The sequence below is a fragment of the Physcomitrium patens genome, chromosome 5 (assembly GCF_059467195.1).
Source record: "Physcomitrium patens ecotype Gransden chromosome 5, ASM5946719v1, whole genome shotgun sequence".
Classification (NCBI taxonomy): Eukaryota; Viridiplantae; Streptophyta; class Bryopsida; order Funariales; family Funariaceae; genus Physcomitrium; species Physcomitrium patens.
In genome coordinates this window covers 13,933,604-13,960,582 of record NC_143414.1, presented here as the reverse complement: position 1 = coordinate 13,960,582, position 26,979 = coordinate 13,933,604, and the positions used below count along the sequence as shown (strand labels likewise).

The 26,979-nt window shown below is 41.3% G+C and overlaps 6 protein-coding genes across 7 annotated transcripts; 5 read left to right on the top strand and 1 right to left on the bottom strand.

The window, feature by feature from the left end:
- Positions 1-623: 623 nt before the first annotated feature.
- LOC112282309 (uncharacterized) lies at positions 624-3,020 on the bottom strand. Its single transcript, XM_024519761.3, has 4 exons — positions 2,883-3,020; positions 2,488-2,560; positions 1,591-1,660; positions 624-1,478 (listed from the first exon to the last, which is right to left on the bottom strand). The coding sequence occupies exon 4, from the start codon at positions 1,454-1,456 to the stop codon at positions 1,001-1,003; it is 456 nt and encodes a 151-aa protein (XP_024375529.2). The 5' UTR covers positions 1,457-1,478; positions 1,591-1,660; positions 2,488-2,560; positions 2,883-3,020; the 3' UTR covers positions 624-1,000.
- Positions 3,021-3,628: 608 nt separating this feature from the next.
- Positions 3,629-6,630, top strand: LOC112282310 (outer envelope pore protein 21, chloroplastic). The gene is made up of 4 exons (XM_024519763.3): positions 3,629-4,512; positions 5,224-5,337; positions 5,760-5,858; positions 6,248-6,630. Exons 1-4 carry the CDS (start codon positions 4,420-4,422, stop codon positions 6,329-6,331), a joined length of 390 nt encoding a protein of 129 aa, XP_024375531.1. The 5' UTR covers positions 3,629-4,419; the 3' UTR covers positions 6,332-6,630.
- Positions 6,631-7,317: 687 nt separating this feature from the next.
- LOC112282308 (serine/threonine-protein kinase VIK) lies at positions 7,318-9,918 on the top strand. The gene has a single exon (XM_024519756.3). The coding sequence runs from the start codon at positions 8,104-8,106 to the stop codon at positions 9,379-9,381; it is 1,278 nt and encodes a 425-aa protein (XP_024375524.1). The 5' UTR covers positions 7,318-8,103; the 3' UTR covers positions 9,382-9,918.
- A 2,137-nt stretch (positions 9,919-12,055) lies between these two features.
- Positions 12,056-13,925, top strand: LOC112282825 (DNA-directed RNA polymerases II, IV and V subunit 3). Its single transcript, XM_073534328.2, has 3 exons — positions 12,056-12,635; positions 12,819-13,254; positions 13,352-13,925. The coding sequence occupies exons 1-3, from the start codon at positions 12,184-12,186 to the stop codon at positions 13,730-13,732; spliced, it is 1,269 nt and encodes a 422-aa protein (XP_073390429.1). The 5' UTR covers positions 12,056-12,183; the 3' UTR covers positions 13,733-13,925.
- Positions 13,926-14,567: 642 nt separating this feature from the next.
- Positions 14,568-17,086, top strand: LOC112282973 (sec-independent protein translocase protein TATB, chloroplastic). Of its 2 annotated transcripts, none has more exons than XM_090250594.1 (6): positions 14,568-14,855; positions 15,113-15,234; positions 15,784-15,843; positions 16,082-16,256; positions 16,384-16,482; positions 16,636-17,086. In XM_090250594.1, the coding sequence occupies exons 1-6, from the start codon at positions 14,582-14,584 to the stop codon at positions 16,815-16,817; spliced, it is 912 nt and encodes a 303-aa protein (XP_090106720.1). In that variant the 5' UTR covers positions 14,568-14,581; the 3' UTR covers positions 16,818-17,086. The 2 variants fall into 2 exon arrangements, with proteins under 2 accessions (XP_090106720.1, XP_024376998.1); XM_024521230.3 differs by having other exon boundaries at positions 15,101-15,234.
- A 2,880-nt stretch (positions 17,087-19,966) lies between these two features.
- On the top strand, positions 19,967-26,970 carry LOC112282392 (ATP-dependent DNA helicase Q-like 2). The gene is made up of 21 exons (XM_024519923.3): positions 19,967-20,323; positions 20,699-20,780; positions 20,986-21,139; positions 21,344-21,490; positions 21,641-21,856; positions 21,993-22,097; positions 22,305-22,409; positions 22,636-22,758; positions 22,936-23,024; positions 23,210-23,246; positions 23,535-23,568; positions 23,745-23,797; positions 23,883-23,960; positions 24,181-24,246; positions 24,460-24,526; positions 24,772-24,825; positions 24,975-25,082; positions 25,243-25,325; positions 25,545-25,623; positions 25,876-26,117; positions 26,234-26,970. The coding sequence occupies exons 1-21, from the start codon at positions 20,263-20,265 to the stop codon at positions 26,882-26,884; spliced, it is 2,634 nt and encodes an 877-aa protein (XP_024375691.1). The 5' UTR covers positions 19,967-20,262; the 3' UTR covers positions 26,885-26,970.
- The last annotated feature ends 9 nt before the right edge of the window (positions 26,971-26,979 follow it).

Genomic DNA, 26,979 nt, shown 5'->3' with positions numbered 1-26,979 from the left:
AAAATCACAAAGAATGGGTTGAATGACGGAAACCATTTAATAGTTCTTGAATGCTTTTCACATGGGAATCAAAACCAAAACATTCTATTGATTCTTACTACAATAATCACTAAAAAAAATTATTCTGTTAATCCATAAATTTAGAATTATAATTTTATTTTTAAAAAAATATTAAAAAACACATAAATTAACACTAGTTTATTTAGTCATTTATTTTGACTGCTAGAATTGATACATCAAAACATATATATATATATATATATATATATAGATAAGGTGATGAGTTTTTGTTCAGAAAAGTAAATTTTATGCGTGATTTTTAGAACGTATAAAAGTAACCAGTTTAGCACAAAAGACTGATATATTAGTGTTATCTTGTATTATTGTGAATTAGTAGTAAATAAATTATACATGTGAGTTCTATTGTTATTCTGAAAAAAATGCACGAAATGTGATTGGAATATATTGTTATCATTTGTATTTAAATGATATCAGTTTTCCACAATACATGAACAATAATCACTTCGAAAATTGAATTGATTCTATACAACCTCTATTTCACACACTTGTACTACTACACTGACAAGATCCAACCAAACCAACCAACTAGTGTGCAAACATCAAGCCTTACCTGGAGTTATAAAACTCAATAATAAATGTGGTGTGATTCTACAATGAAGTATGAAACTACCCATCTCACGAAATTGGAAGCTTGCCTTGCGTGTCATTGAGCTGCACACTTTCTAAACCCCAAAACCCACAACCCTCACATGCGTATTGCTATTTATTTATTTATATATCTATCTATATATATATATGTCTTATTATTTGTGTGTGTGTATGTGTGCACATAAAGAATAGGGCAACAGAAAGAGACTATCTACAATGCAGCAAATCTAGATGAAGCATGGATCAGATACAGTTCGTTGCTCAGCTTTCCATCACAAGCAGTAACGTTGTCGATCGCGAATTGGGGCAGACTTTGCTGATGAGGAGGAGATCAACAATCTGGTGGGTTCACTTGAGAGTCTTCGAGTTTCGATGTGGTAGGCGAGGTTTGAGGGTCGCCGCTGCAGGGTTGTTGTTCTTGTTGTTGTTGACGAGGATGGTTAAGATTGAAGACTTCTCCATCCTGGTTTTCACGGGACGGCACAGGATTTTGTGGGGTTTGTGAGGATGGGTTTGTGGCAGGATGAGGGATAGAATGAGATGAGGGCCCAGGGATTCGGTTTTGTGGTGAGGTGGGCAAGTAGCACCAGGCAATCATGTTCTCCATGGAGCCATACTGGTCGAATTCACACCTTGTTGGGATGCGTCGTTGCTCTCGTCGTCGTTGCAGCTGGATTAGGAAGGAAGTGTTGTTGAATGGTGTGGCAGGTGGCGTGACATTTGCTTTCCTCTTTCTTTTGAACCGTGTCGTCAAAGTGACTCCAGCACTGGTCGTTTTCAAAGCCATTTTGTCTGGATCAGTAAGATATCTGCACAATGCCGCACACTTAGGGTTAATTTCATCAGATTGAAGTTGTTTATGGAATCGATCAGACCCTAATTGTGTGCGTGCACATCGAAAGCGCCAGGTTGAGGATTTACTTAAGGTTTTTGGTGATTTGGAGAATGCCCGTCTCAACTTGGATGGACTTCTCGAATTGCCTGGATCGTCCTGTTGCAAAATATCCAGTTCACAACGAAGTAAAGAATTGCATTTCGTAAAAGAAGATGAATGGAAACGAGGCCTAATCACCCTCCAATACCTCATTCACAACAAAATCATGGGGTTGTAGACCAGATGATCGTCACTGGACAAAGGAAACTTATGAGATACTGCAGGGGTCACGAGAAAGTGCATGTACCCTACGTCTCACAACAGCAACATATTAAGCGAAAACTCAATTATCAAGCAAGCCGTGCCAATGTGGCAGCTACGAGATCATACTTCATCTTATACTGCACTGTAGACAATCGGTGGAGTGAGTCTTTAAGGTGACGCTTCCTGACGATTGCAAGGTTGCGCCCGCCTCCGAAGGCATTCCCGTGGAAATGAGGTTTTTCATTTACCGACTAAACTGTACATAACGTGATTCTGCTTCTTACGAGAAGGTTACCAATCTGTACCGATCAACATCTACCACGTATCATTGGCAGGTTTTAGGGTGTAGTGTCTGCACAGATTTCTAAGAATTTGGTTCATTTTCGTCATGATGTTCTCAATTACACATTCGACTTTACTAGGATTACAAGCCATGGACTGAAGCATCTGGTCAGCTTCAGCATGCAAGAGTCTCCCCAGTCTCACAATCAGATAAAGTTTTTACTAGAACTGTCTCGGTGTCAACAACACAAGAATATCGTACTACATTTCGGAAAATCGTGTGCAGAAACAACATATACACAGTTCACTCACAAACACAAAGGTTTGCCACAGCCTCGCAGTCAAAGACACGCTCGAGATAACGATCGACACTACTACCATCGACTCGACCATCATACCTTTCGATGACCACCTGATCGAGTTTGTTGTCGGAGTCGGCCCGTCAAAAAGATGTTTCAATCGCGTGGCAATCTTCAGACCAGAGACTTGTAGTGGGTTGACACAATTCATGATCACAAAACAGTAGAAGACACGGGAAAAAACACACACACACACACACACACACACACAAACAACAAGAAACAAGAAGTATGCTTGCTAAACACTGAATGGTGCTGGGTATCCTACAGCGCAAGCGAACGAACTCCTACAAAATCAATTCTCGTGTGTGCACATCAATAGGTTTGGCAGTTCATTGTGTCCACATGAGCTTACCCATCCGTCCATCTCTAAACCAATGCTCGTAAACAAGTTTTGAGAGAGGCGAACATCAGGAGACGAAATCAGAACCTACCACCAGGTGAGCATTCTGAGAGTTTGAGCCGATGTGAAGGCGCTTGGAGTAGAACGAAATGGAGAAGTGGTAGCGGCAAATGCGAATCTTAGCGATCAGGAGTGGCGTGGGGGAGGAGAAATTACACTCGTTTGGACGTCAAACTAGTCAATTGCCGACGGTTTCGGGGTTCGCATTCCTGCCACGCCTCGTGAAGCCTCGTGTACATACTTTTCCCCTCTTTCCAGGTGGGGAAATTAGGGCTTGGCTTGGTTCATACTCAACTCACAGACACGGAGCTGGATTCGGGTCCGCGATAGATTCTTTAACCTGCGATCAAAAATTTCCTGTAATTTCTCAGACATTTTGAATGAAGAACAATTCAATGTTAAGTCCATTCTTCTCATCAGTAAAAAAACGGAAGTTGCAGCCTGTCCCTAGTCTTCTACACCAAAACTTTACGTCAGACCCCGTAATTTAAATTAATCTAAATGCACCATGTTATATATTGTTTTGCAACGTAAGCGAGTTAATTGACACAGCCACAATACTGAGAAATTAAGCCATTTTCTCTCAACCGACACTCAAGATTGCCACCATCTTTGAAGCTGTGCTGTAGTTGACTCTCATTGTCCTCAACCATTCTTGTTTATTTGGCCATTGATACCGGAAGTTTCCAGAGGATTCATCATCACCTTGTGTACAGACAATTTTGTATAGGAATAAAGACTGCGACGACAAATTTAGCTTTCACGAGAACAATTAGTACATTACGGTGAGCCAGGAGAATGTGTATGTTTGACCTCTGCACAACAGAAGAACTGTGCACAGGGACGATTGAAGCTAAACCGCGGTACGAATGACATCACCTTTGCTTCACAGCATTAGCTGTACCTGAAAATCGAAACGCAACGCAACATTCAGTCGTTCGTGGGAGAGCAAGATGGTTAGCAGTAAAATAGGAGATGAAGCAGATATTGCTCCTCACCAATTCCACAACCCAACACAGGAAGTTGAGTTAAGAATATTCTGCACAGATGTTTGATACTTTCAGAATGGAATACTTTTACCTAGAGGCCAAGCCGCTGCAGAGTGTTGAAATATGTGAACTGAACGATTCGCCATAAAGTGTGAAATGGCTATCACACGACACGTCCAACTGTCCGGTGTACGGACTCGAGGGGAAAGTGAGAAGTCTAAATAAGTTGGTGTCACAGTGATCAGGAAGGGTGGGAGCGACGCGCCGCAGACTGAAGCGAAGGAATGAGTGGTACCAGTGATTCTCACCCAATTTTTCCCTCATGGTGTGGAATTTAGATAGGACAAGTGGTGCCAATATAGTCGACACGTTGCTAACCTCGTGCTGGGAAAGGGAATCGGTTGTGGGCGAGAGAGAGAGAGAGAGAGAGAGAGAGAGAGCCAAAGCAACCAGTCCGTCATGCTGGCTTTGTTTGCAGCAAACCCTGATCTGAACCTCATTGTTAGCCTTGCCCCTCCCCCAACCCCGTAGCGCCGCTTCTGCAATTTCATTATCAGAGGGTAGGGCATTCATTTAGCGATGGAGACATCACTTCGCTACAGCAAGGAGGAAAAGCAGCTGCTCCTGCACGCCAAGGAAAACTTCCTCCTCGACAAAGCCTTCTTCTTGGAGGTGGGCACTGATGCATAGCTCACCGTGCTCACGAGAACCCTTGTGGCTTAATTCTCGTTATCAGTAGTTTTTTTTTTTTTTTTTTTTTTTTGTTTTTTCTGCTTTTTCTGTTTATTTATGTTCGTTTGGCCTTTGGTGTTTAGTGTTGGTTGACTGTAAGCGTCTCTGTTGTGGGTACTCGTTTTCTGTTTCTGGGAGCATGCAAGATTTCAAACTCCTGTTTGCGGTTCTCTTCCTTTTCTCGCTTTGGATTGGATGTTCGATTCTGCCAAGGTGTGGCTACTTCGTGAGAGGTTTCTGTGTGCATTGTCGCAGAGAGGTGTTTGTGGATGGGGAGGATGGATGTTTTGCGTGTAAGTCGTAGCTGGCCATCTTTACGGTAGCGAAGATGTGGTGCGTTTGTTAACTTCAAACTGTGGTTGATTTATTGTTGTTGTTAGTTTTGTAGACAATTACGTACTGGTGGACGATTGAAAACAGGATTTACAATGTCGTAGAAGATTGCCAATTTGTGTTTTATTCTGCTAATGAAGAGGGGAATCTCTCGATGTCTCCAAATCGTTAGCACTCCGTTTGTTGGTGGTCGTTGTGTGCTGATCATTACTCGGAATGTGGACATCGCCACTAGTGCAATGAATTAAGCATTACGGAGCGTTAAATTTATGAAGGGCATTGGCTTTTCCGTTATTGGGTTGTATCTTCAATTCTCAGATGAAGGAGCTCACTTGTGATGTTCAAGGGAAGAAGACTCTGCCAGTTACAGACAATGGGTTATTAAGTGTGGATTTGAAAGGTGGCTACAATTTCAACCCGAGGAGTAGAAAGGTAGGTGATCTACTTGTCAATCTCTGCGCTTGTTACTTTCTCCAAGACTTGAAGTCTTTTCTGGGATTATTGCTTTGATCAGAGCAATGCTTTCCAGGCCTACAGCTTTGTTGATCATCAAATCAATGGCCATCCAGAACATTTAAATTGAGTAGTTGAACTTGAACTCTCACAAAGCAACATATTCTAGAGCACATTTTAGTCGGAACGTGGTGAAGATGAGGAAATGGCTAAGGTGCTTGTCACGTGAAACTCAAAAATCTGATATGCACTTGTATTTTGGATATGTCGTCTTCTTCCTCCTAACTAGATATTCTAGAATCGACATGGTTGAGTTGAACTTGTTTTGCGAGTTGTGCCCCTGCGAATCTCTGATCTGACGGAATGTAAAACTGATGAGGGAGTTGTGTGTTAGCAAGCAGGGAAAACCAAGGGGTGTAGTGGAACTCAGCTACAAGGTGTTTAATTTCACAGAGGATCAGGATCTAAAGTTTAAGATTGGTTGCAATGTTTTCAAGCAGGTTAGTGTTCCAACAGGCAGTGATTATTGTATACCTCAGCTGTTCTGTTCTGTTCTGTGGATGATTATTCTTCTCATGTAGAGTCCATCTTTGGAAGGAAATACCATGCTTATTGTTCTAGTTTGATTTGATAGTTGCAGTAGTGAGCGCAAATGAGATTACAAATATTCGTTCTACAGTTTCAACGTTATCTTGTAAGAATGCTGTCCCAGCGCTTCACAAATCTGCTGAAAGGTCTTCGCTGTATGGTAACTAAAATCCAAGTGTTACTCAATTTTGTTAACCTTACAAAGTAGGGATAAATTAGAAGACTAGCATAGGAGTTGTGCGTTTGAGACGTTTTTTAGTTGAGTTGTATGTTAATGCTTGGATTACAACCCTTTGAACAGACACCTTACTTCCAGTTAAGGGAAAACAACTGGACGTTAAACCATGAACTCAACGTTGGCTGGAACGTAATTTACGATTTGTGATTCGCAAGGGTCACACATTATATCACTTGCAAGGGTTACTTTGTGAATGGATTGAATCCTCACTTTGATTACTGAACCTCTTTGGGGTAGCCTAGGATAATGAGACTGCTGCCAGTTATAGGCTGCAAGCCAAGGGTCATGTCCTCCGGCAGCTATGCTTAGAATATTTAGTAACAGACAACTCAACCTTGAGTGTTCTGAAGACGGTGGATGGGTGATATCAAGAATGTTCCCTTTTTCGAAGCAGGATGTGTTACATCTGCTTGCAGTTCAATTATTTACTCACATGCTTGGACAAATGTAGGGTTGTACGAGTGTACTTTCTGTTGTTTTGAGCATTACTACAAGTTGCAGCTGTTGCAATCACACTTAACGTCGGCAGAAATTTTTATATTCATGGAATGTATTAGAGACACAGAAAAATAGCGAGTGATTAAACCCAGTTTGCGCACCTAACATTGGTGGATCAATAAACTCCTTGTCAAGACTTGAAACCCCTATTCTTGCACCTCAAACGATCCTTCGAGCATTCATTATTACAAACAATGAGGTTTTTTTCATATGATTTTGGATTCGGGATTTTAAATATTAACTCTGAGAATTCCCGGAAGTCTTCTGGTTTAAATGGCGGTTGGCTCAATTTCTCGAAGTGCTGGAGAAATGTGACTGATTCCGAAGATGGTGTCTCAATCAACGTACATTGCCTTTCTGCAAAGCAGAATTCAGTCCAGGATCACAGAGATTCCCAAACCACTCGCACTTCTCTCCTTCCAATCGTTCGTCGCGAGGACAGTTTCTAAATTAGGACAGCAACAATGGGAGCGATGTTGTCAAACGCCGACAAAAGAGAATACGATGTGTTGTGTGGGGTCGTGGGTGCCCCGTTAGAACCTCATTGACCACGAGCCCCCATGCGTGCTGTTGCTTTGTCTCCTTGCGAGCCACTTGGGGGATGTTATTGACTCGTTTGTAACACGAGCAACCTTAGGCAGGAATCAAGCTGTCACACGTCGAAGTTTGTGACGCGACAACTCCGGTGAGGAGGAACATATACAACCATCCCGTCCTTCGGCAGCACATTACACGTCGAGGTTTGGTGAAAGAATAGACTTTTACTAGGCTTCCACTGACCATGAGGGCTTTCATGCCGAGAAGATGAGATGTGAGAACTTAGATCCAGGTTGGCCTCCTTGTGTTGACCGACCACATGACCGTCGATTATTCCGCGGAATGCTGGACCCCTACTGTTCTAGACCACTGAGACTGTTCTATGCGATCCAATCTCCATCGATCTCGGCTTTACGGGCCGGCCGTTGGTTCGTCACCCACCATATTTAGCTAATCAGAGGCAATTTTCGTTTACCGCATTTGGATGCGCCGGGGAGCATGTACTCGCCGCGACCTCGCGAAGCTTTTATTTGGGGACAAAACTTTGCAGCTGTCATCAATCCGTTACGTATCCTCTTGTGAGTCGAACCTAATCTTTTGACGTTTAGGGGGCAGTGTCTTTCACAAAGCTTGGGCACTTAGCAATCTGTCGGTGTGTGTGGTGGTAATGTACAGCTTTCGTGTGAATAGTTCGCGAATCCCTGAATTGTTGTACTCGTTTATTGGATCTTTGGATCGGGACGCGGTGTGCGTGAGGTGATATAGCTCAGTGGGTGGCTTCTACCCATAGCGAGGAGGGATTGACTGTTAGGAGTAGGAGTCTTGGGGGTCTTTGTGTGGATTGTTGTTGAGTGTTAGAACAGGGGCAACGAGAAGCATTCGAGATGGCAGATGCGAAGGAGGAACTGGCGCTGCGCACGGAAATGCACTGGGCTGTGAGGAGTAACGACGTGGGGCTGTTAAGGACCATTCTGAAGAAAGACAAGCAGCTCGTGAATGCTGCGGACTATGACAAGCGCACGCCCTTGCACATCGCCGCGTCCCTGGATTGTGTCCCTGTTGCTAAAGTCCTGCTTGCGGAAGGAGCAGAGTTGAATGCAAAAGACAGGTGGGGGAAATCTCCGAGAGGCGAGGCGGAGAGTGCAGGATACATGGAGATGGTAAAGCTGTTGAAGGATTACGGGGCTGAGTCACACGCAGGTGCCCCGAGGGGCCACGTTGAGAGTCTGATTCAGGTTGCCCCTCCGTTGCCTTCTAACCGCGACTGGGAGATCGCTCCGTCGGAGATTGAACTTGATACCAGCGAGCTCATCGGCAAAGGCTCCTTTGGAGAGATTCGGAAGGCGCTTTGGCGCGGCACACCCGTCGCTGTGAAGACAATCAGACCTTCTCTGTCCAACGACAGAATGGTCATCAAGGACTTCCAGCACGAGGTGCAATTGCTCGTAAAGGTTCGGCACCCAAACATTGTGCAGTTCCTCGGGGCTGTTACCCGTCAAAGACCTCTCATGTTAGTCACCGAGTTTCTGGCAGGGGGCGATTTGCATCAGTTGCTGAGGAGCAACCCTAATTTGGCTCCTGACCGCATCGTGAAGTATGCCCTCGACATAGCTCGCGGCATGTCTTACCTTCACAATCGGAGCAAGCCCATCATCCACCGCGATCTCAAACCCCGAAACATCATAGTGGACGAAGAGCATGAGCTGAAGGTCGGCGACTTCGGACTGAGCAAGCTGATCGACGTAAAGCTTATGCATGATGTGTACAAGATGACGGGGGAGACTGGGAGTTACAGATACATGGCGCCTGAGGTCTTCGAACATCAACCCTACGACAAATCCGTCGACGTGTTTTCCTTTGGAATGATATTATATGAGATGTTTGAAGGTGTCGCTCCGTTTGAGGACAAGGATGCATACGACGCTGCCACACTAGTTGCTAGAGACGATAAGCGGCCAGAGATGAGAGCCCAAACGTATCCCCCACAAATGAAGGCATTGATCGAGGATTGCTGGTCACCGTATACCCCGAAGCGACCACCTTTCGTCGAAATCGTCAAAAAACTCGAGGTAATGTATGAGGATTGCTTATTGAGATTGCCCAAAGACCGTCGTCATCTCCGCGACATCTTGCATCTTCGACGCAATCCTGCAGACTCGTGATTGATCGGGCCAACCTTCGAGCTGATCAATCTAAGTAGTCAATGCCTTACTGTGTCAAATTCAGCCTCCGCCGACAGATTGGCTATGGTTCAAGTGATTGGATTCTCTGCTTCTCCAGAGCCAGAAACGACCCCCGTGCAATTTCTTCTCCGACGACCACATTGCGACATGAAGCACCAGACTTTGGATGTAGAAGGCATGGTCTACATGCTTTGCTGTGAGCCTTGCACGTCTCGCAGGTTGATCTCTTTAACCAGCTTCTAGCCTTTCGCAATGGCTGCATCACTTAAGAAATCACCGAGTATCGTGATGCTCAATTTCCAAGTCCTAGGTTCACTGGGTGCAGGAATTAGATTTCTGTCCAACCCTGAGCGTAGCAAATATTAACCGCAGAGCAGTCATGTTATTTTCATTCTCGAACCATATGGAGCGTTCCTGAATACACACACAAGCCTCTGCTTGAGATAACTGAAGTAACGCGCTGATGTAAGTATTTTGCTTTCCGAGGAGAAAGTCAATGAGAACGGCTTTTGTTTACTTCTGCCCCAAATCTTGTGGGGGTCTTCATTTGGTTTTAAGATTTTTATCCCACGTTTTGTAGCTCTGAGGGGGTCTGCACTTGCTACCCCAAATATCTGCTACTGCATTTTTTTTGTGACCCACAAGTTGGACAGGTAGTAGTGTTATGCTTACGACCTCTTGCAATACGGATTCCCTACGTCGTCTTCGGATGCTCCTTCGTCATCTCTGGCGGCAGTTTCTCATTGGTTCCTTCACTCCACCGACAGTTTAGATTCACAGGGGTTCGAGCTCGGACATCAAGTTGCAACTGCAGTTGAGCAAGAATATCGATTCTCCTTGCATTCATCTCCTGGATCCTGTGAACATTCATAGGCTTGAGCTGTTTCAGTTTTTGTGTTCCACTTCAGTGCACAGTAGAAGGTGATGAGAATTCTGAATATAATATAGCCGCAGGTTCCGAATACACAGGTTCCGAATACACACAAGGTCTCATAAATTGCAGAGGAACGTGTGAATTACAGAAGTATCTCTTCTCTGCTTTGATCCTTCATGTTTGAAATTGATGGTGAGGTGCACGTCTTGTTGACATGACATCTGTACAAAAAGTGAATAATTGCGAAAAGTGAGATTTTTGAAACTATACATCTATTCGTTAAATTACCTTGTGGCAATAGTTGGTTTACAGTGTAAAAATAAATAAATAAACTACTCTTTTGGAACTGAATAGAAACATCAGATGCACCTTGTAGACTGAAATTTTTTTTAGCTTACAACAACCAGACCAAGAGTGCAGCAAAAATGGTTCTAAACAAATAGTGGATGAACCCAACTGTGTTACACTCTACAGTGCTGTTGCCCATCCCTACATGAAAGATATTGATATTTTAGATGAAGTTGAGTGGAGAATGTTACAATGTGTAGAGGAATCTTCTCATGTCTGACACCCTTCCCATACCAGAACATGCTAATCAATATAAGTAGCATGCAAAGTTGACCATGTTCACACAAAAGCCTGATTTAGACACTTTATATAATATAAAACGAGATGTACAAATGCATACAATAGAAATATATTGAATATATATATATATATATATATACCTAATTTTACTTATAATAGGTCAAAAAATAAAAACATAGATAAGGGTAAGATTACTCATAAGAATTATAGCTTTTTTATTAGTTTCGTGAACGTGTAACAAACTGAACTTTCTAGTAGCTTTTAGAACTTTTTGGAATATTTTAGATATTTGTTCAACTTTCAATGAGTACTTAAAAGTACCTATAATTTTTTAGTATTTTTCAATATTTTTTTTAAAAGCTTTTAAGAACCTTCATTGTCATCTTAAATCTTTTAAAATATTTGAGGCTTTCTATGGTCTTGTTGAAGAAATTTCTACAAGACTATAAAAAAAATTAAACAATTATTTAAAACTATGGCATCTTAGAACTTTTTAAAAACTTTGTAAGATTTTTAAAATGTACCTTTTATACTAATTATGGCACAAAAATCAACAAATAAATATTTAACCTCGATATATATAATTATAACATACAATGAAGTTTTGAAATCTTAAGCATTACGTGGTTCAAACTAATTTACCAAACTACTGATACTATCACTAACAAGTAAAATAATGAGCAACAACTACCCGAAAATTTCTCAAAAATGCACTAAAAATATTTTAAAAATTCAAACGTTCAAATGCTAAAAAAATAATTCTTAACATTCTCAATTGATGCACCCACTCAATTCAACAGACTTATGCACAATAACACCAAAGGCAAAAAGTAAAATAAATAAAATAAAAATAATTGGCATTTAAATAATTGTGTACAAGTGCACACACGCATATCATTACGAAACCGAACAACATTAATTCTGAAGAGCTTACACTAATCACCAAATAAAACAACAACGAAAGAATTAACCACACTATTTTCACTAACAACCTCGATTCAACTTGAAGTTAGAGATCGAAGGCAGCTCAGGCCTACACGAGAGTCACAATCGATCGCAGGATCGAATCTCAGCAAACGAAGACCCTCTACGCACGCGTAATCGAATCTACAGCCGCATAGTGAACGACGACGTGTTCGCCTGCGGCGCTGAAATGAAGGACATGACATCCTAAAGTGACCACTTAATGGAAGTACGCGCTCACGGAAGCTGCAAATCTAGATTTCTGCGTCGGAGTCTGATTCATGGAGTCTACATTGGCTGAGTCTTTGAGGATATTGCAGATAAGTGAAGATGGCGAGTGCAGAAATGGATGAGGGATGAAGCAGCAGCTGCAGAAACAACCGGAGATGGAGTCGGAGAAGGGGGAGAACAGTTCCGGGTGGAGGCAGGAAATGGATCCGGAGATGAAGCTTGCCAAAGAGGAGGAGATGGAGCATGCACTGGCTCAACCAGATTTGTTGCCGAGTTCTGCCTGCGGTGTTTCGTATCACAGGCTCCCGACCGTGTCGATCATGGAGAGTATGAGTTCGAGAAACGTGTTGCGATTCAAGCTTGAGAACACTGACGTGAGCATGGCCAACTCGCTGCGCCGCTGCATGATGGTTGAAGTGCCCACATTGGCTTTCGACTTGGTGGAGATTGAGATGAATTCCTCCGTCCTGACTGATGAGTTTATCGCTCATCGTCTTGGACTTATTCCGCTCACCAGCGACCGGGCCATGGAGATGGTGTTTCCCAGCGAATGTGACTCATGTCCGGGTGACCGCAGGTTTGCGAAATCGTCGGTTTCGGACTTTCTAAGTTTAAGAAAATTGCAATGAAAATGTTGTACTCTAGCTTTCATATTCATAATATTTTTGTTTTTATTTTCTCTGGTGAGTGATATTTTGGAGGATTATCCTAATGATCAGAAGCGAATTCATGTCGCTTGCGTCACTCGTGCGTTCTGCAGTTGTCAGAATTGCACTGTTGAGTTCTTGTTAAGCGTCAAGGCGACCGAAGATCGCATCAAGGATGTCACCCAGCGCGACTTGAAATCTTCGAACGATGCCGTGGTACCTGTTGAAATTGACGTGGACAAGCAAGGTGTATTGGAAGAATGCAAGATGGACATATGCATTGCGAAGCTGTACAAGGGTCAGGAGATCACCCTCCGTGCTTTGGCGAAAAAAGGGATGGGAAGTCTCCACGCCAAGTGGTCGCCAGTTGCCACTGTAACTTTTCATCACGAACCAGAAATTTACATCAATGAAGAGAAGATGGAAGCTTTGACACTTGCCGAGAAACAGAATTGGGTTGAAAGTAGCCTCGATCTCCCACAAAACCAGAGTTTTCCTGTCCCTGCTACTCTTGTTAAAGTCTTCAAACTCGACCCAGCCACTAGCAAGGTTTGCTGAGAACTATCCCATGTCGTTTCATTGATCGCAATCGGTGCTCAATTGCAGGCTTTTCTAAGATATCTCAGGATTATAATATCCTGTGCAGGTGATGGTGGTCAGTCCGGGCGCCTATACCAGCCAAGAGCTCCAAAGGAACGTAGAAGCGGCTGGGATGGCAGAGCTTGTCGAAATCGCCTGGCGAGATGACAGTTTCATATTTTCAGTGGAATCAACCGGAGCCATTGCCCCAGCAAAGATATGTGTGGATGCTGTCAACATACTGAAGAAGAAGCTGCTTGCATTGAGGATTGCAGAGGATGGATCTCCATTGCCAGTTGATGATAACGAGCGTGTCTTGCAGGAAATTTCGTTTCAAGCAACGGATCAGAGCAGACAACAAGCGCAGCTTGAATCAGATAACTTCGCAGATGGCTTCGCTAATCTGGAGATGAATGAGAAAGCTCCGAATGAGCCAGACTGGGATTAACTGAAATTCGATCAAAAGCAATTCTGTGAACCCAAGTTAATGTCTTTGAGATGAAAGCATTAATCACAACCATTAGCAAGCAGCCATCTTAAGAATATAGACTCGGGGTATAATTGAAATGAACACGGTCTTAGTTGTTGAGGCCAGATTTTGCCGAGGAATTGAAGTTTTGAAGAAGGCAGTGCTCTTGAAACTGTGCCACGCAAACAGTTGAAGGATTTGAATCTTGTGCGAAATGTGCTGTAGTTCGTTTGGGTGAATTTCAAGCACGGGCTTGGGGCATCGCTTGACAAGAAACCTTGTTTCTATGTGCCCTAGTTCTTACCACAGAGCAAGATTCCAAACTCGCTTGTTTTCCTCGTTCCTTTGGAAGTTGTGTGCACCAGGACGAGCAACTCTCACAACCGAGAATCTGAAGAACGATAATTTTGAGATTAGTCTCAAAGTGACATGTGAATATACACACAAAACATGGATTTTTTTTGTAAAAAAATGTATGAATTCAAACCGTGCTTCTTAGAGAACGGAAAAGAGAGGTTGCTCTGTAAGATTTTCAAAGGCGTTGCTTGCTTGCTTCCTTCGTGGGTCTAAGTCAGTTTTAAGAATATTGCGGAATACGGTGTGAACGGTGATCTAAAACCGGAAGCTTTCCTATTGGCCCACTTCAGCGCTCTTTTATCCCTTGGGACTCCGTCTGCGTTCCTGGCAATCGAGGTGTTGGCACAATCGTATTCCCCTGAGACGGGCCTGGAATTTCTTCACAAGCCCTATTCGTCCACCTCCGATTATCCTTATAATCTTAGTTCCAAGCTGAAGAGGTTCGTTGTGTGTCAGTGCAATTGTCAAGCCATGGCAACGATGGCGGGTGCTTGCTGCTTGCCCTCCGCCGCTTTCTCGCGCACCCTGGATGAGTCGTGTAGCAGCAGCTCCGGCTCCGTGTTCGCTACCTTTCAAACCCCGCAGGCGGTAACTGGGATGTGCCGGAGTTTGAAGCAACTCGGCCTTGTTGGTCGTGGAAGGGGGTGGTTGGGTGGGTCGTCGGCTTTGAAAGCCAGCTCGGTGTTCAATTCGGCCTCTTCGTCGTTTCAAGGCCGGATTTGTCTGTTTCTCACATGTCCCGTGGGTGGGTTTCTCAATCCTACTCAGAATGAGCAACTCTGGAATCTGAAGTTCACATTCGATTGGTGCTACTGGAAATTCTTGCTAATAGGCCAGAGTTAGGATTTGCTGAACCACCTCAACCAGTTACAGCGCTTGTAGTTTTTTGTGCCCGAAACCTGGATTTTCAGCATGATGAGGTTGCAGGTGCAGGTGTTGCTCTGTCATTTGAAATTTCTTTACGCAGGGAATTGAAATAGTTGTGCTTAGGTTTTGCATCAGGTGAGGCGAGAGAGGGTAGAAGGGTAGGAGTTCAAGCGTCTTTGCTTGGGGTAGGCGCCCCGGAAGCTTTGGTGATAGGCGTGGTGGCACTGCTCGTGTTCGGTCCGAAAGGTCTTGCCGAGGTATTGGAGCAACCTACGATCTCTCTTTCTCACCCTTCCTCCCTCCCTCCTCTTCAATCGTAACGGTATGAGCACTGTAGCTTGAATGTGGAAGCGCAAAATCTATGAGCATGGTCTCCGTAATTAGATTTAGTCATTCGATCGCTCACATGCGAACTCTAACCACGTCATGCATTATGCTGGTGATGATGGTTAGACCTTCTAGTCGTAGTCTTTTCTGGGAGTTCATTGGTCGTTGGATTTGAAAGAAACTTCAAACAGCATAATTAGAATTTCAGTTCATGACACTGAAGATACAAACATATATCAGATGAATATTTCTTGAATTTTCCTCAGCTATTTTTATGCAGGTTTCTTCTGTCAGGGTGGCCTTGTTGACCTGAGAAATGATCTGGAATTTTTAATACGCATGAATTGTTTTAACTTCACTGAATGTGGAAATTGAGCAAATAAAAGTGGAGAGCCACACGTACAATCAAATTAAAATTCGATTCTCAAACTGTCTTGTTACCCGATCTTAAGTATGCACTGTATGCCATTGTGTTGCAGGTTGCCCGTACCTTGGGCAAGTCGCTGCGGGCATTTCAACCGACGATTAAGGAGCTCCAGGTATTAACATAATGTATTTAGATATGTGAGGCCATTTATGTGGATCTTCATTTGTTCGCAGCTTAATTCCACGAGAGGATTCTGTGATTGTCCTGTAGCGTTTGTCTGATTTTGCTAAGCATGTAGTACCTCTGCGTAGGCTGCAGATGGTTGTTAGCAAAGATATAAGGAAATGTTGACAGTTCTCATCTGCGTCATGTTAAAGTTCTTCATCTGAGAAGCTTGGTTGGTTTTACAGCAAGTATCTAATGAGTTCAAGGCCACCTTGGAGCAAGAAATAGGTCTAGATGAGATGCGGAATCCCTCTTCTTATGATTATCCACCTACTTCAACTCCATCTCGTCCCTCCTCCGACTCGTCGATTCGAATCTCCATCCCGCCCACCCTCTCCGCAACCGAAGCGCCCAAGTCTGGTAGGCCACAAATTTATTTAAATTTTAACACCTTGACTTGTTTATTCAAGCATTTCCCATTGGTTAAGGTTGTTACAACTGCTATGGATTATTTATTTGAGAGTTCTCTCTGGACTGTGTTTTTCAGAAGAGGCGTCTGTTCAGGCTCAGCCTTATGTCGCAGATGACTATGTCAGGATTAAGGAGGACCAAGCCAACACCCTTGTTACAGAAGAACAGCGTAAAGGTACACATTTAGTCCCTCGAAAGTATTTTGTGGGTTCAAGGGATTCAAAAAATTCATTACATTCTGTCTACTTTTGGTTCTTGTTGAATTAGTACAAGCCACTTCATGTACGAGTTTACGTGGTTGATTTTTCACTTGGGTCTTACCTGGCAGCCTCTGAGGCTGCTGCTTGGGGAGGCTCTCGTCCTGTGAAGCCCGCGGCCGAGGACTCCACTGGAGATCAAGTTCAAACGCCAGCAAAATCTTTTTTCAATGACAATGGACCAGTGCAAGCGGGAAGCACACCGTCCAAACCATTAGAAAGACCCATTGATAATGACAGTCAAAAGTCTTAGAACTGCAAATATTAGTGCGATTTTTTTACAAAGTGTAGTGCTTTTAGCAGTTGAATGTAGAGTTGTGTGTCATTTTGGTTTTACTTCAACAATGTTCCACAATGACTTAAACATGAGCAGTTACGTGTAGAAGGCTTAAGTGAAGGGTAATATCCAGTATTTCATAGCAACCTACTCGGGAAGATTGTTGTACTACCAAATCTTACAAGTTGCATGTTTGTGTTGGAATGTCTCCAAGCAAAATCCGCGAAAAGCGATCCAGAAATCCACATATTGACCAACTCAGGTGCTTCTGCCCTTCAGCCTTGAAGAACGATGTTGAGAGCTTCGTTTAGTAGCTATAATTTCGCAGTTTCCCATAAAAACGGTCCTTATATTTTCAAGTTTCCTCAAAAAGCTTCGCGGATCACAGCAGAGGTCAACTCTAGATGTGAAGGAAAAATCCTACTAAATGATATCAGCTGCTCCGCTTTCGGGATCACTGCACTATTTCTCTGTGAGTACCATTGAAACAGTAAATCTGTTAGCAATCCTTGTAGACCCTAGCTGACCGACACCTACGAAGGCCAAAATGCGAGCCTGCAGTAATTTGCAAAGTGAAGATATTGGTCACAAAGCAAAACATTAATTGGACAAGGAGGTGACTCTGCAAAGACCCACTTTCAGGTATCCACGATCCAACGCAACACAAGCGGTGGCACACAAGGACCCCCGTGGCCGTGGTTAGGGCTTACTCATGGTCGACTAATTCAGCTTAGACCGCATTTGCAAAGCACTAATTAATATTTTGCAACTGCCTTTGAGGTGGTTTTCGGGATTTGTTAGTAGGTAGTATTGAGTTTGGGATACCAGTCATAATTGAGATTAGAGATTGAAGTTAGGTCAGGGAGTTTACTTAACGAGACAACTAAGATAAGTAGCAAAGGATTGCAAGCTGAGAAGCTTCGAGGCTTCGTAGACAAACATTTACACTCAATATATAAAGATGAATACCATTAAGCAGATTATTATTGGCAATTTGAATCCAAGGCAAATGATCCCACAAGTTTTGTCTATTGTCAAGTTGCTACCTGGGTAGTGGATAAGGAGACAAAATCCTTCTTCTCATAAATGGTTATATGTTTTGAATAGTAAACATAGACTCAAGAGGTTGTGTGATATGGTGTGTATTCATTATCATCTCAAAGGTTATTAGTGTAATTTTTAGCAATAATATTGTGGTTTAATATTGTTATATTTTTTAAAAATAAAACAAGCATGCTAAATCATAAAAAATTTGAAGCTTTTAAAAGAAATATTAATGTAATTTTAAAAATATATTATTGTGGTTTAGCATCGTTATACCACAAAGTAAAAAGAATTAAAAGGAAGGCATAACTTAAAACATTTAATGTTAGAAAAAAGAATGGTATCAATCTATTTGAGGAGTCTTTAGTTGAAGAACTATATATTAGTTTCTTACAAGCTTTTGGAGGTTTAGTGCTTTGAAATTCTAATTGTATTTTTGAAATAGACATGAAGATTGTCAAACAAGAGATGCATTGCCTTAAGCAATTTATAGTTACTATAAATTCTATGGAGGATAAATCTTTTTATTATGTATTTTAACAATCATTTTGAAATTTACAAAGAAAAATGGGTTGTTTATTAAAATGTGGCACTTTTTAGAAAAAACTTATCTTATGGTAAAAACCAACATTTTAAACATGGATGTAAATTTTAGTTATTAAATCTTCATTAAACCACTACTAATATCTACTTAATACAATTCTATTGCCAGTAGTGGTTTAATGAAGATTTAATAACTAACCCTATAGTACAAATTCTATACAAATTCTTGCATGTATTATAATAAAAAGTCACCTTTAGACACATTTAAGAAGAATTAAAGTTGTAAGTAAACATTTGGCAAAGCAATTAGAAATACTAGTAGATAAAGATAATAATAATGGTATCAAAAGCAATTCTTGTTTTTGCATTGTTCTAGATTTGAAAAGAAGATCTAAACCTTTATTTGGAATTATTAATTTTATTACCAAAAAGAAAAAAACTATTTTGGTGGATTATAGTTTCATATTCTATAGGTGCAAATATTGCCTCAATATAATTCATGATATAAGAAATTGACAAAATTTATTAGAGCTAAAAAATAAATAGGGTAAAAATTACCTCAAAATGTGACTTCTAACCATAACAATATAACAAATATTTTTTTGGGCCTACAAACAAATGTTTAAGATGGCTTTACTACTATAATACATAATAATAGAAACAATAGATGCATCATTTGACAAGTTACAAACATATCAATTTCATCTATCTAAACAAAGATATTATTGAAACAAAGATATTATTGATTAAATATGCTTGAGTATAAAAATTTAAATTTAATATCAATTATTTATTTCTTTTTGCAAATAGGAGACACAAAAAAAGTACTTCATAAATTTTGAAGATGACTTACAATCTAAAGAGTTAGAAACTAAAATATTATAATTTTTTATATTTTTAAATAAACAAGAACCAAAAATGGAAAAAAAAAATGTGTGTTTGCACTTCCACGAGTTGTTGTTAGAAAAAAAAATACAAATATAAAAAAATATAAAATTTTCATGGTCTTTAATTGTTTATGCCTACTTCTAGACTACATAGGAGTAATGTTAGAACATGATTTTTAAACATAAGAAATGGAAAACAAAAGAAAATAAGTCAAAATATCTCAAATGTTTTTGATAAGACATGGATTAAAGAGAGATATATATATATAATAATAATAATAATAATAAACAACCATCTATCTTTGATACATGCAAATTCCCTACTATGGAACTACATTCCAGTTCTAAAGTAAGAATTGGTCATCTACTACCAAGGTCTTAAAGGCCATATCTAGTGCTTCATATTCTATCCATCACCAACAAAAGGGTCCACTTCCTCATGTTCAAAATAAAAATAAAAATGAAAAAACAAAACATTAATCCTAATGTCCGATTGGAAAGCTGTAGAATCAGTATCAACACCACGCATGTATCAAATCGGTATCGACCGGATATCAACTGCAGTAAATGTACGGATAGTTCCGGGTATGTTGTAATAGTAGTTGTTACAGTGAAGCCACTGGTGGTTGAGAGTTTGTGTGGTTCGCCAAAACGGCGGCAAAAGCAAATTTTCTAACAGTGGGGCCGCATTTCAGCAACTCTTAAGCCCATTGTAATGCAGAGGTCGTGATTTCTACTTCCCCCCAATTCCCCCGTAACATTGTGTACACGTGAGAGCTTACACACATTAACATGAATTAGGGTTCGGAGCTCTAAAGCACATTAGGGCTTTCACCACGGCATGGATGTGTGCTGGACTGGAGCTGTGAATTCTGTGTATGATGCTGGTCGCAGATTGACATTGGCGCGCCTGTGTCCCGTTGGGTTGGATTGACAACGAATTGGCTATGGAGTCCGATCTGAAGCAGCAGCTGCGACTCGTGGATCAAGAGCTTCACCAAGTGCAAGGTGTGTTTTTACGTGTTGAGTGGTGAATTCTTGTGAAATTTTACAGTTTAGATGATTTGAGGTTTTATTGTTATTACAACGCATTTTGTCTGACTTGAAAGTGAAATTAGCGGTAGTGGAGATGGTGATCGTTTTGTTCAGCTGCGAGAGCCCTTGGGCATGTTGGTGGAGAATTGGAGTTGGACTGAGGGCATTGTTGAATTTATGAGAGATGGGCTTTTCAATTGTGCTTGTTTGGGGCAAATTCTTTGACCGTTCATGGCAGGCTTCGCCAGTGGAATCCTAGTCACTACTGTCTCCTCAATGTAGGATGTAGCTGTGTTGTTGCAACTACTTTGGAGTCGTGTTGAGCTTTTGGAATGGCGTGTTATGCAGATCAAATACAGTCGCTATTACAGCATCAGGAGAGCTTGCTTGAACAACAAGCTGAACTTCAACAACTTATCGCGTCATGCAGGTATTTCGCATGCCCGAGTTGGGGTTTATGAAATTGGTGTAGCTGTTGTCGTATTCTAATGGTATTCGCGCATTGATGGTTATGCAGCAAGGTCAGCTTCATTTCTCTCGATTTATCTAGAATAGTTTCTCCGTGGAAACTGCAGAAACAACATATTCTTCCATCTTGCAAACAGGTTCAAGTTCTCATGGTTCTCACTTCACAGGGATGTTGCTGCTCATGATGAAAATGGCAACGGCCCCGGAGCATCTAAATCAGGTGGAGTGAATTGGTCGGGTTCTTTTGAGTGGGATAATCGTGCTGCTGATATTCGTTTGAACCTCTTTGGTATCAAATCCTACCGCCAAAATCAGCACGAGGTGTGTTCCTTGGTCTTTGGCTCTCAGATTACTAAGTACTTTTCGAGTTCTTATTTGAAATTCGTATAGACTACCGCTTCATATCCTATTTTTGAGCTGCATAATTGTAAATCAAGTGATAGCTATCACGGTACTTGATATTTGTGTACTTGGTTTCCGCTTTTAAATTAAACTTAACCGTGGTATATTTTTTGGCTGTGCCAGATCATAAATGCAGTAATGAGTGGAAGGGATGTAATCGTAATAATGGCAGCAGGTGGTGGGAAGAGTCTTTGCTACCAGCTCCCAGCTATGTTACGTACTGGAACGGCACTTGTCATCAGCCCTCTACTATCCCTCATCCAAGACCAGGTATGCTCTCATGTTCCATCTAAACACAGCTTATTGTTAAAGTTCAATAGTATTCTAGGCCAGCGCTTTCGTTGTTGCCGTAATTTAGCATTGTAACTACCCTCTATGTTTGTGTCCTCCAAACATTCTTAGTTAAGTTTATGTATGTAGGTCATGGGCTTGACTGCCTTAGGAATTTCAGCGAGTATGCTCACATCAACAACAACCAAAGACGAGGAGAAATCCATCTATAAGTCACTTGAAAAAGGGGAAGGAGATCTTAAGATTTTGTATGTTACTCCTGAGAAGGTTGCAAAAAGCAAACGGTTTGTATCAAAGCTGGAAAAGTGCAATCACGGCGGCCGTCTCTCTCTAATAGCTATTGATGTGAGTTGCGCCTATCTATTTCATGTTCACATCACCTTACTCTTGTTAGATTAGGCTTCAGGGTTATTATTTTTTAACGAATTACGTTTACTGTAATATCAAAGCACTGATTTCGAAATTTTCCTCCTTGTTGCAGGAAGCACATTGTTGCAGCCAGTGGGGGCATGACTTCCGTCCTGACTATAAGCAATTAGGTATTCTGAAGAAGCAGTTCCCAAGGGTGCCTATGATAGCATTGACTGTAAGTATCCTCTTTGGCGCAGTTTTGACACCAACCTGTGCCAGAATTGGCCTTTGCGTTGCTCATTAACAAACTACTCTAATTGAGTTTGTTTTGATCAACTTTAGCTATTGCACTTGCAATGCAATTGGATGTATTCTCATAAGTATTAAAGGATAGGATGACTTTGCCTTTAGAGCTTAGGGGGAAGGGGTTGTTATATGCAAGGCTACGGCTACAGAGCGTGTTCAAACGGACCTGAGGGAGATGCTTCAAATTACTCGCTGTGAGAAATTTGTCAGCACTGTCAACCGCCCCAACTTATTTTATGAGGTATATGAGCCTGAAAATTATCATGTTTGCAGCTTAAATGGCATCCTTGTTAGTTGTGCTTTGATGAGAAGTTCTTGCAAAAATCTAATTAGTTGGTCAAGAATCTTTACGTCTTGTGTATTTGCTTGCTATTAAGTATTGTTCTCTCTCGATTTTCAGAAATAATTCACCTAATTCACGTTTCTTTTACTACACAATTTCATAGGGTGAATTTGTGGTTACATAGGTACGCGAAAAGAAGGCCAACGGAAGCGCAGCTATCGATGACATTGCATCATTCATCTTGGACAAATATTCAAAGAAGGAATCTGGAATCGTATATTGCTTTTCACGGAAAGAGTGTGAGCAGGTATACTCTGGTTTACGGATTCTATGTTTTTTATTACGTACAAAATCTACATCTGAAGCGTGCCACTGAACGAATTCCTATTCAGATGCTCGTTGGTGTCTGGTGCTTTATTTTGGCAGTGACAATAAAGTTTGTAAGACATTTAATGTTTTCATCTGAATGATTTTGTAAGTTCAGGTAGCAGCAGAGCTTAGAAAGCGGGGAATTTCAGCTGCTCATTACCACGCTGATATGAAGCCTGAAACAAGATCTTCTGTTCATATGCGGTGCAAAATCCAGCATACTTAATGATTTTGTGAAGCTGATAATTTTTGTTCCAAACCTTGAACAGGTCATTGAAAAGTGACCTTTGGCGAGTTCCTGTTCTAACGTAAGCAACACTTGATGCTCAAGGTTAGAGTTGCATTCTGGGAACTAAATAGAGGTTCTTCTTGTACATGGTTCTTTGTAGGTGGAGCACCAATAAACTGCAAGTCATTGTTGGCACGGTGTGTTCCTCCTCACAACTGAAGTTTCTCTGGAAACATTTTAAGTGTTCTTCTATTGCTTTGTTCTGAATTTCATGACTTTGCGGTTCGGTTGAAATATAGGAGTTATGATTTTAGTCATTATTTGAAATATACCTCCACGATTTCTGTTTTAAAGTCGGTTTAGTTTCTTGATGGAAATCCGCCGTGTCTCTCCACTGAACAAAAAAATAAAAATTCTTCTGTTATATTTGGCAATTATTCAAGCTCTAATTCTTTTGTGATGCTGTTTTGCTTTTAAGCATGTAGGTAGCTTTTGGAATGGGTATCAACAAACCTGACGGTAAATTTCTTGTGAACTTTTGCGTTGTTGTCTAGTTCATACTTGTCTCTTCTTTTTTTGGAATATAATTGTTGATATTCTAAGGACATCAGTGAGGTTAGTCTCTTTATTCTTATAATTATTGATCCTAGTCCCTGTTCTAAATTATTACCCACTGTTTTCTTTCTTTTTTACAGTGCGGTTTGTTATTCATCACAGTCTCAGCAAATCGTTGGAGACCTATTATCAGGTAGAGTCTCAAAGCTATTGTCTACATCAAGATTTAGAAAAGTTTTACCTGAGTAACTAATTCCTGAGGGCTTGCAACTTGACAGGAGAGTGGGCGTGCAGGTAGAGACGGGCTTCCCGCGCATTGCCTCTTGTACTTCAGACCCGCAGACCTTCCTCGACAGGTGCGTTTCCATCAGATATTCGCTTTTTCACTGCCAGATATTCTTCACAATGTGTGTTACATTTCTTTGCCGTCTTTTGCGCGTGTGTGTAAATATATTCATACGAGCTACTTATTTGCATTATGAACATCACTATATCTCAGTTACGTTTAACTTGTCAAGTTGCGTGGTACGCCTAAACATAATATTCTGGGTTTGTTACTGTTATCGAATTGTGCAGAGTTCTATGGTTTTCGCGGAGATGGCAGGTCTGCACAATTTATACGCTATATGCCGCTTCTGCCAGGTGAGGTATCATTACTATTCTATGGCTTTCCTGTAGGAGCGAAATTTTAATCATTTGCGTGTCAAAAAGCTCTCATGACCCTGAAGGTTAGGATGTACTTTTAGATTTTAGTATCTTAAATAAATTTAAACACTTGGGAATTATAGCGGTGTATTTTTTACGTAGGATTTCGAGGTGTTCAACTCAAATGACTTTTTCGTGGAAATTTTACAGTCCAAGCAAGCATGCCGTCGTGCAGCCTTCTTTCGACATTTTGGGGAGAAAATCCAGAAGTGTAATGGTAATAACTCGTCTATTCCATGTAGCGTATTCATGATCCTATCGCAAGTAATGCGAGCATGATTTTTTGATGAAATTTCTGGTGATTATTTTTAGAATTTGTAGTATTGTGGCACTAAATACGAAGTCATTCAACTGGCTTTGAATGGTAGCTTAGTATAGCTCACATTGCCGAGAGTATTCAGTAAATATTATTTATCCAGATTTCTTTCATGTGCAACTGACCTTCACTCAACTTGTGTTCAGGCATGTGTGACAACTGCGCTTTTACGAAGGAGGTTGTGGATACGGATGTTACTGGTGTGTCTTTGTCCCTATTTCATGCAATGCAGTGTTGGCAAGGAGTGTTAACTTTCTGTCCAAAGAAGTTTACAAAATGTTTGTTTGTGCACAACTATTTTCCGTGGATCTTGTCGAATACTCGTCTGAGAGCGCATAGTATTCTGCAGAACACGCCAGGTCACTGGTGTCAATGGTGAAGGAATCGAATGATGTTGAACAGAAATTAACGATTCTCCAGCTTGTGGAGCAATGGAGAAGTCAGACTAAAAAATCTGGTAATCCTGTTTATACTCTCTCAGATTTCGTTGCATGTTGTGCATCCCTATCACCATGGATCATTCTCTCAAGGTGTTGATCATCTTCTGCTAATGACATGTTCTCCTTTCGCTTTACTTGTTCCGTGATAAAAACTGGCATAGAATGCTATGAAAACAGACACAGACGCTCAACTTGCGAAGGATCTAAGTAAAGATGACGTGGAACGTGTGATCGTTCAGCTGATCTTGGATGGAATCTTGGTACCATGCTTCATCTCTGGATTCTATCTTCGTACATTTACAATGACCTTGTTATATAGATGTAAACATATGTTGGTTTAATATGTGGAAATTACATGATATTCCTGGGTTTTCTTCGCATATTGATTAAGCTAATATTCTAAGCATGCGTTGTGTTCCATGCACGTTGATGCATTCATATGTTGCTAACGATTCTGGATCTGCATTGTCATGTTACAGAAAGAGGAATTTGCACACACGGCTTATGCTACTAATGCTTATGTGGCATTGGGGACTGGTTGGAGAGGTCTCCTGCAAGGTGATTCTTTTGTTTCCACTTGTTGTGATGATGACCTAGCGATTTTTTTTTCTCATACATAGTTGCTTCTATGAAGCTTACCCCTATGAAACAGAGAGTATGTTCTGAGTACCGCAGATCATAGAGTTACAAGCCAGATGCATATTTATATTTGTTCCATAGGTCTTAATGGAATTTCGTTGGTAAAATAGAAGGCAGCAGACTTCCACGAGATGGTGCACTGATCTTGATCTGAATTCCCCGAGATTGCAGGTACAGGTAATAGAAAAGTGAAACTGGAGATAGTTAAAGGAGCGCAGAGTGCAAAGAAAAAATCCAAGGCAAATACAGCACCAATTAGCGAGGAAGGAATGACATTCTCTGGACTGGGATCAGCGCTCGATGATTTGCGGCAGAATCTTGCAGCCAGTCATGGAGGCATTTTTCCACATTCAGTGCTTACGTCTCAGCACATATCCTTGCTCGCGTCTCAGAAGCCTGTTACAATGGAGGAGGTACAGAAGTGCTCAGTACATTTGTTTTTTCTTCAGAAGCTGCGACCTGTAGAGAGTTGCCAACAATCGTGTATGATTTTTTGAAGCCTTAACTCTGCATCTCGTACTTTTTGCAGCTAGAGGAGGTGATTGGAAAAAGGATAGCAGAGCAATACGGAAATGAAATTTTAGTATCGATAACAGATTATCTTGAGGAACACCCAGCGGATACTGAAAACGGAGGCGCTTGGATTGCTCCTAAAGGGAAACGTGCTGCCGAAGGTCCATCAACTGGACAAGCCAAAAGAGTTGCTAAAGCTCCCTCAGACAAACCAACTAAGGCTCCAGCAACTAGGCAAAGTAAACGCGTTGCTGAAGGCCCCGCGCACGATGCTACTAAAACTCGATCGATCAAAAACTTTTTACAGAAAAGTACCAAGGCTGATACGGATGTCGGTCCTAGCAACACTGCTAGATCTAACCAGACTCCTGAAAGCTTCGGACCTAGCACTACTAAAACCCCTACTAAGAGACTTTCTCTACCGAGACCATCAGCTATTAGTACACCAGCGCCCACAACACCCAAGGAAGAGGACGTCAAGCAGGAGGCAGGTAAGGTTCCTCAGAGTGAATGCATAGACCTTGATAGCGACAGTGAGGGTGAAGAGGATCAGCCTGCATTGAACGGGACTGTATTTAAAAGAGAGAATGAAGAGGAAGATGTGATAGAAGAAACTAGTTCTGAAGAGGATGAGTTTTCTTTATTCAAGCGATTGAAAAGACAATAATATATGTCAACTACACTCTAGAGGTTGTATGTTTAGGGTTATTTATCTTGTTATCTCTCATCATTTGAATTATTTTTTATTTTTTATTTTTTTGG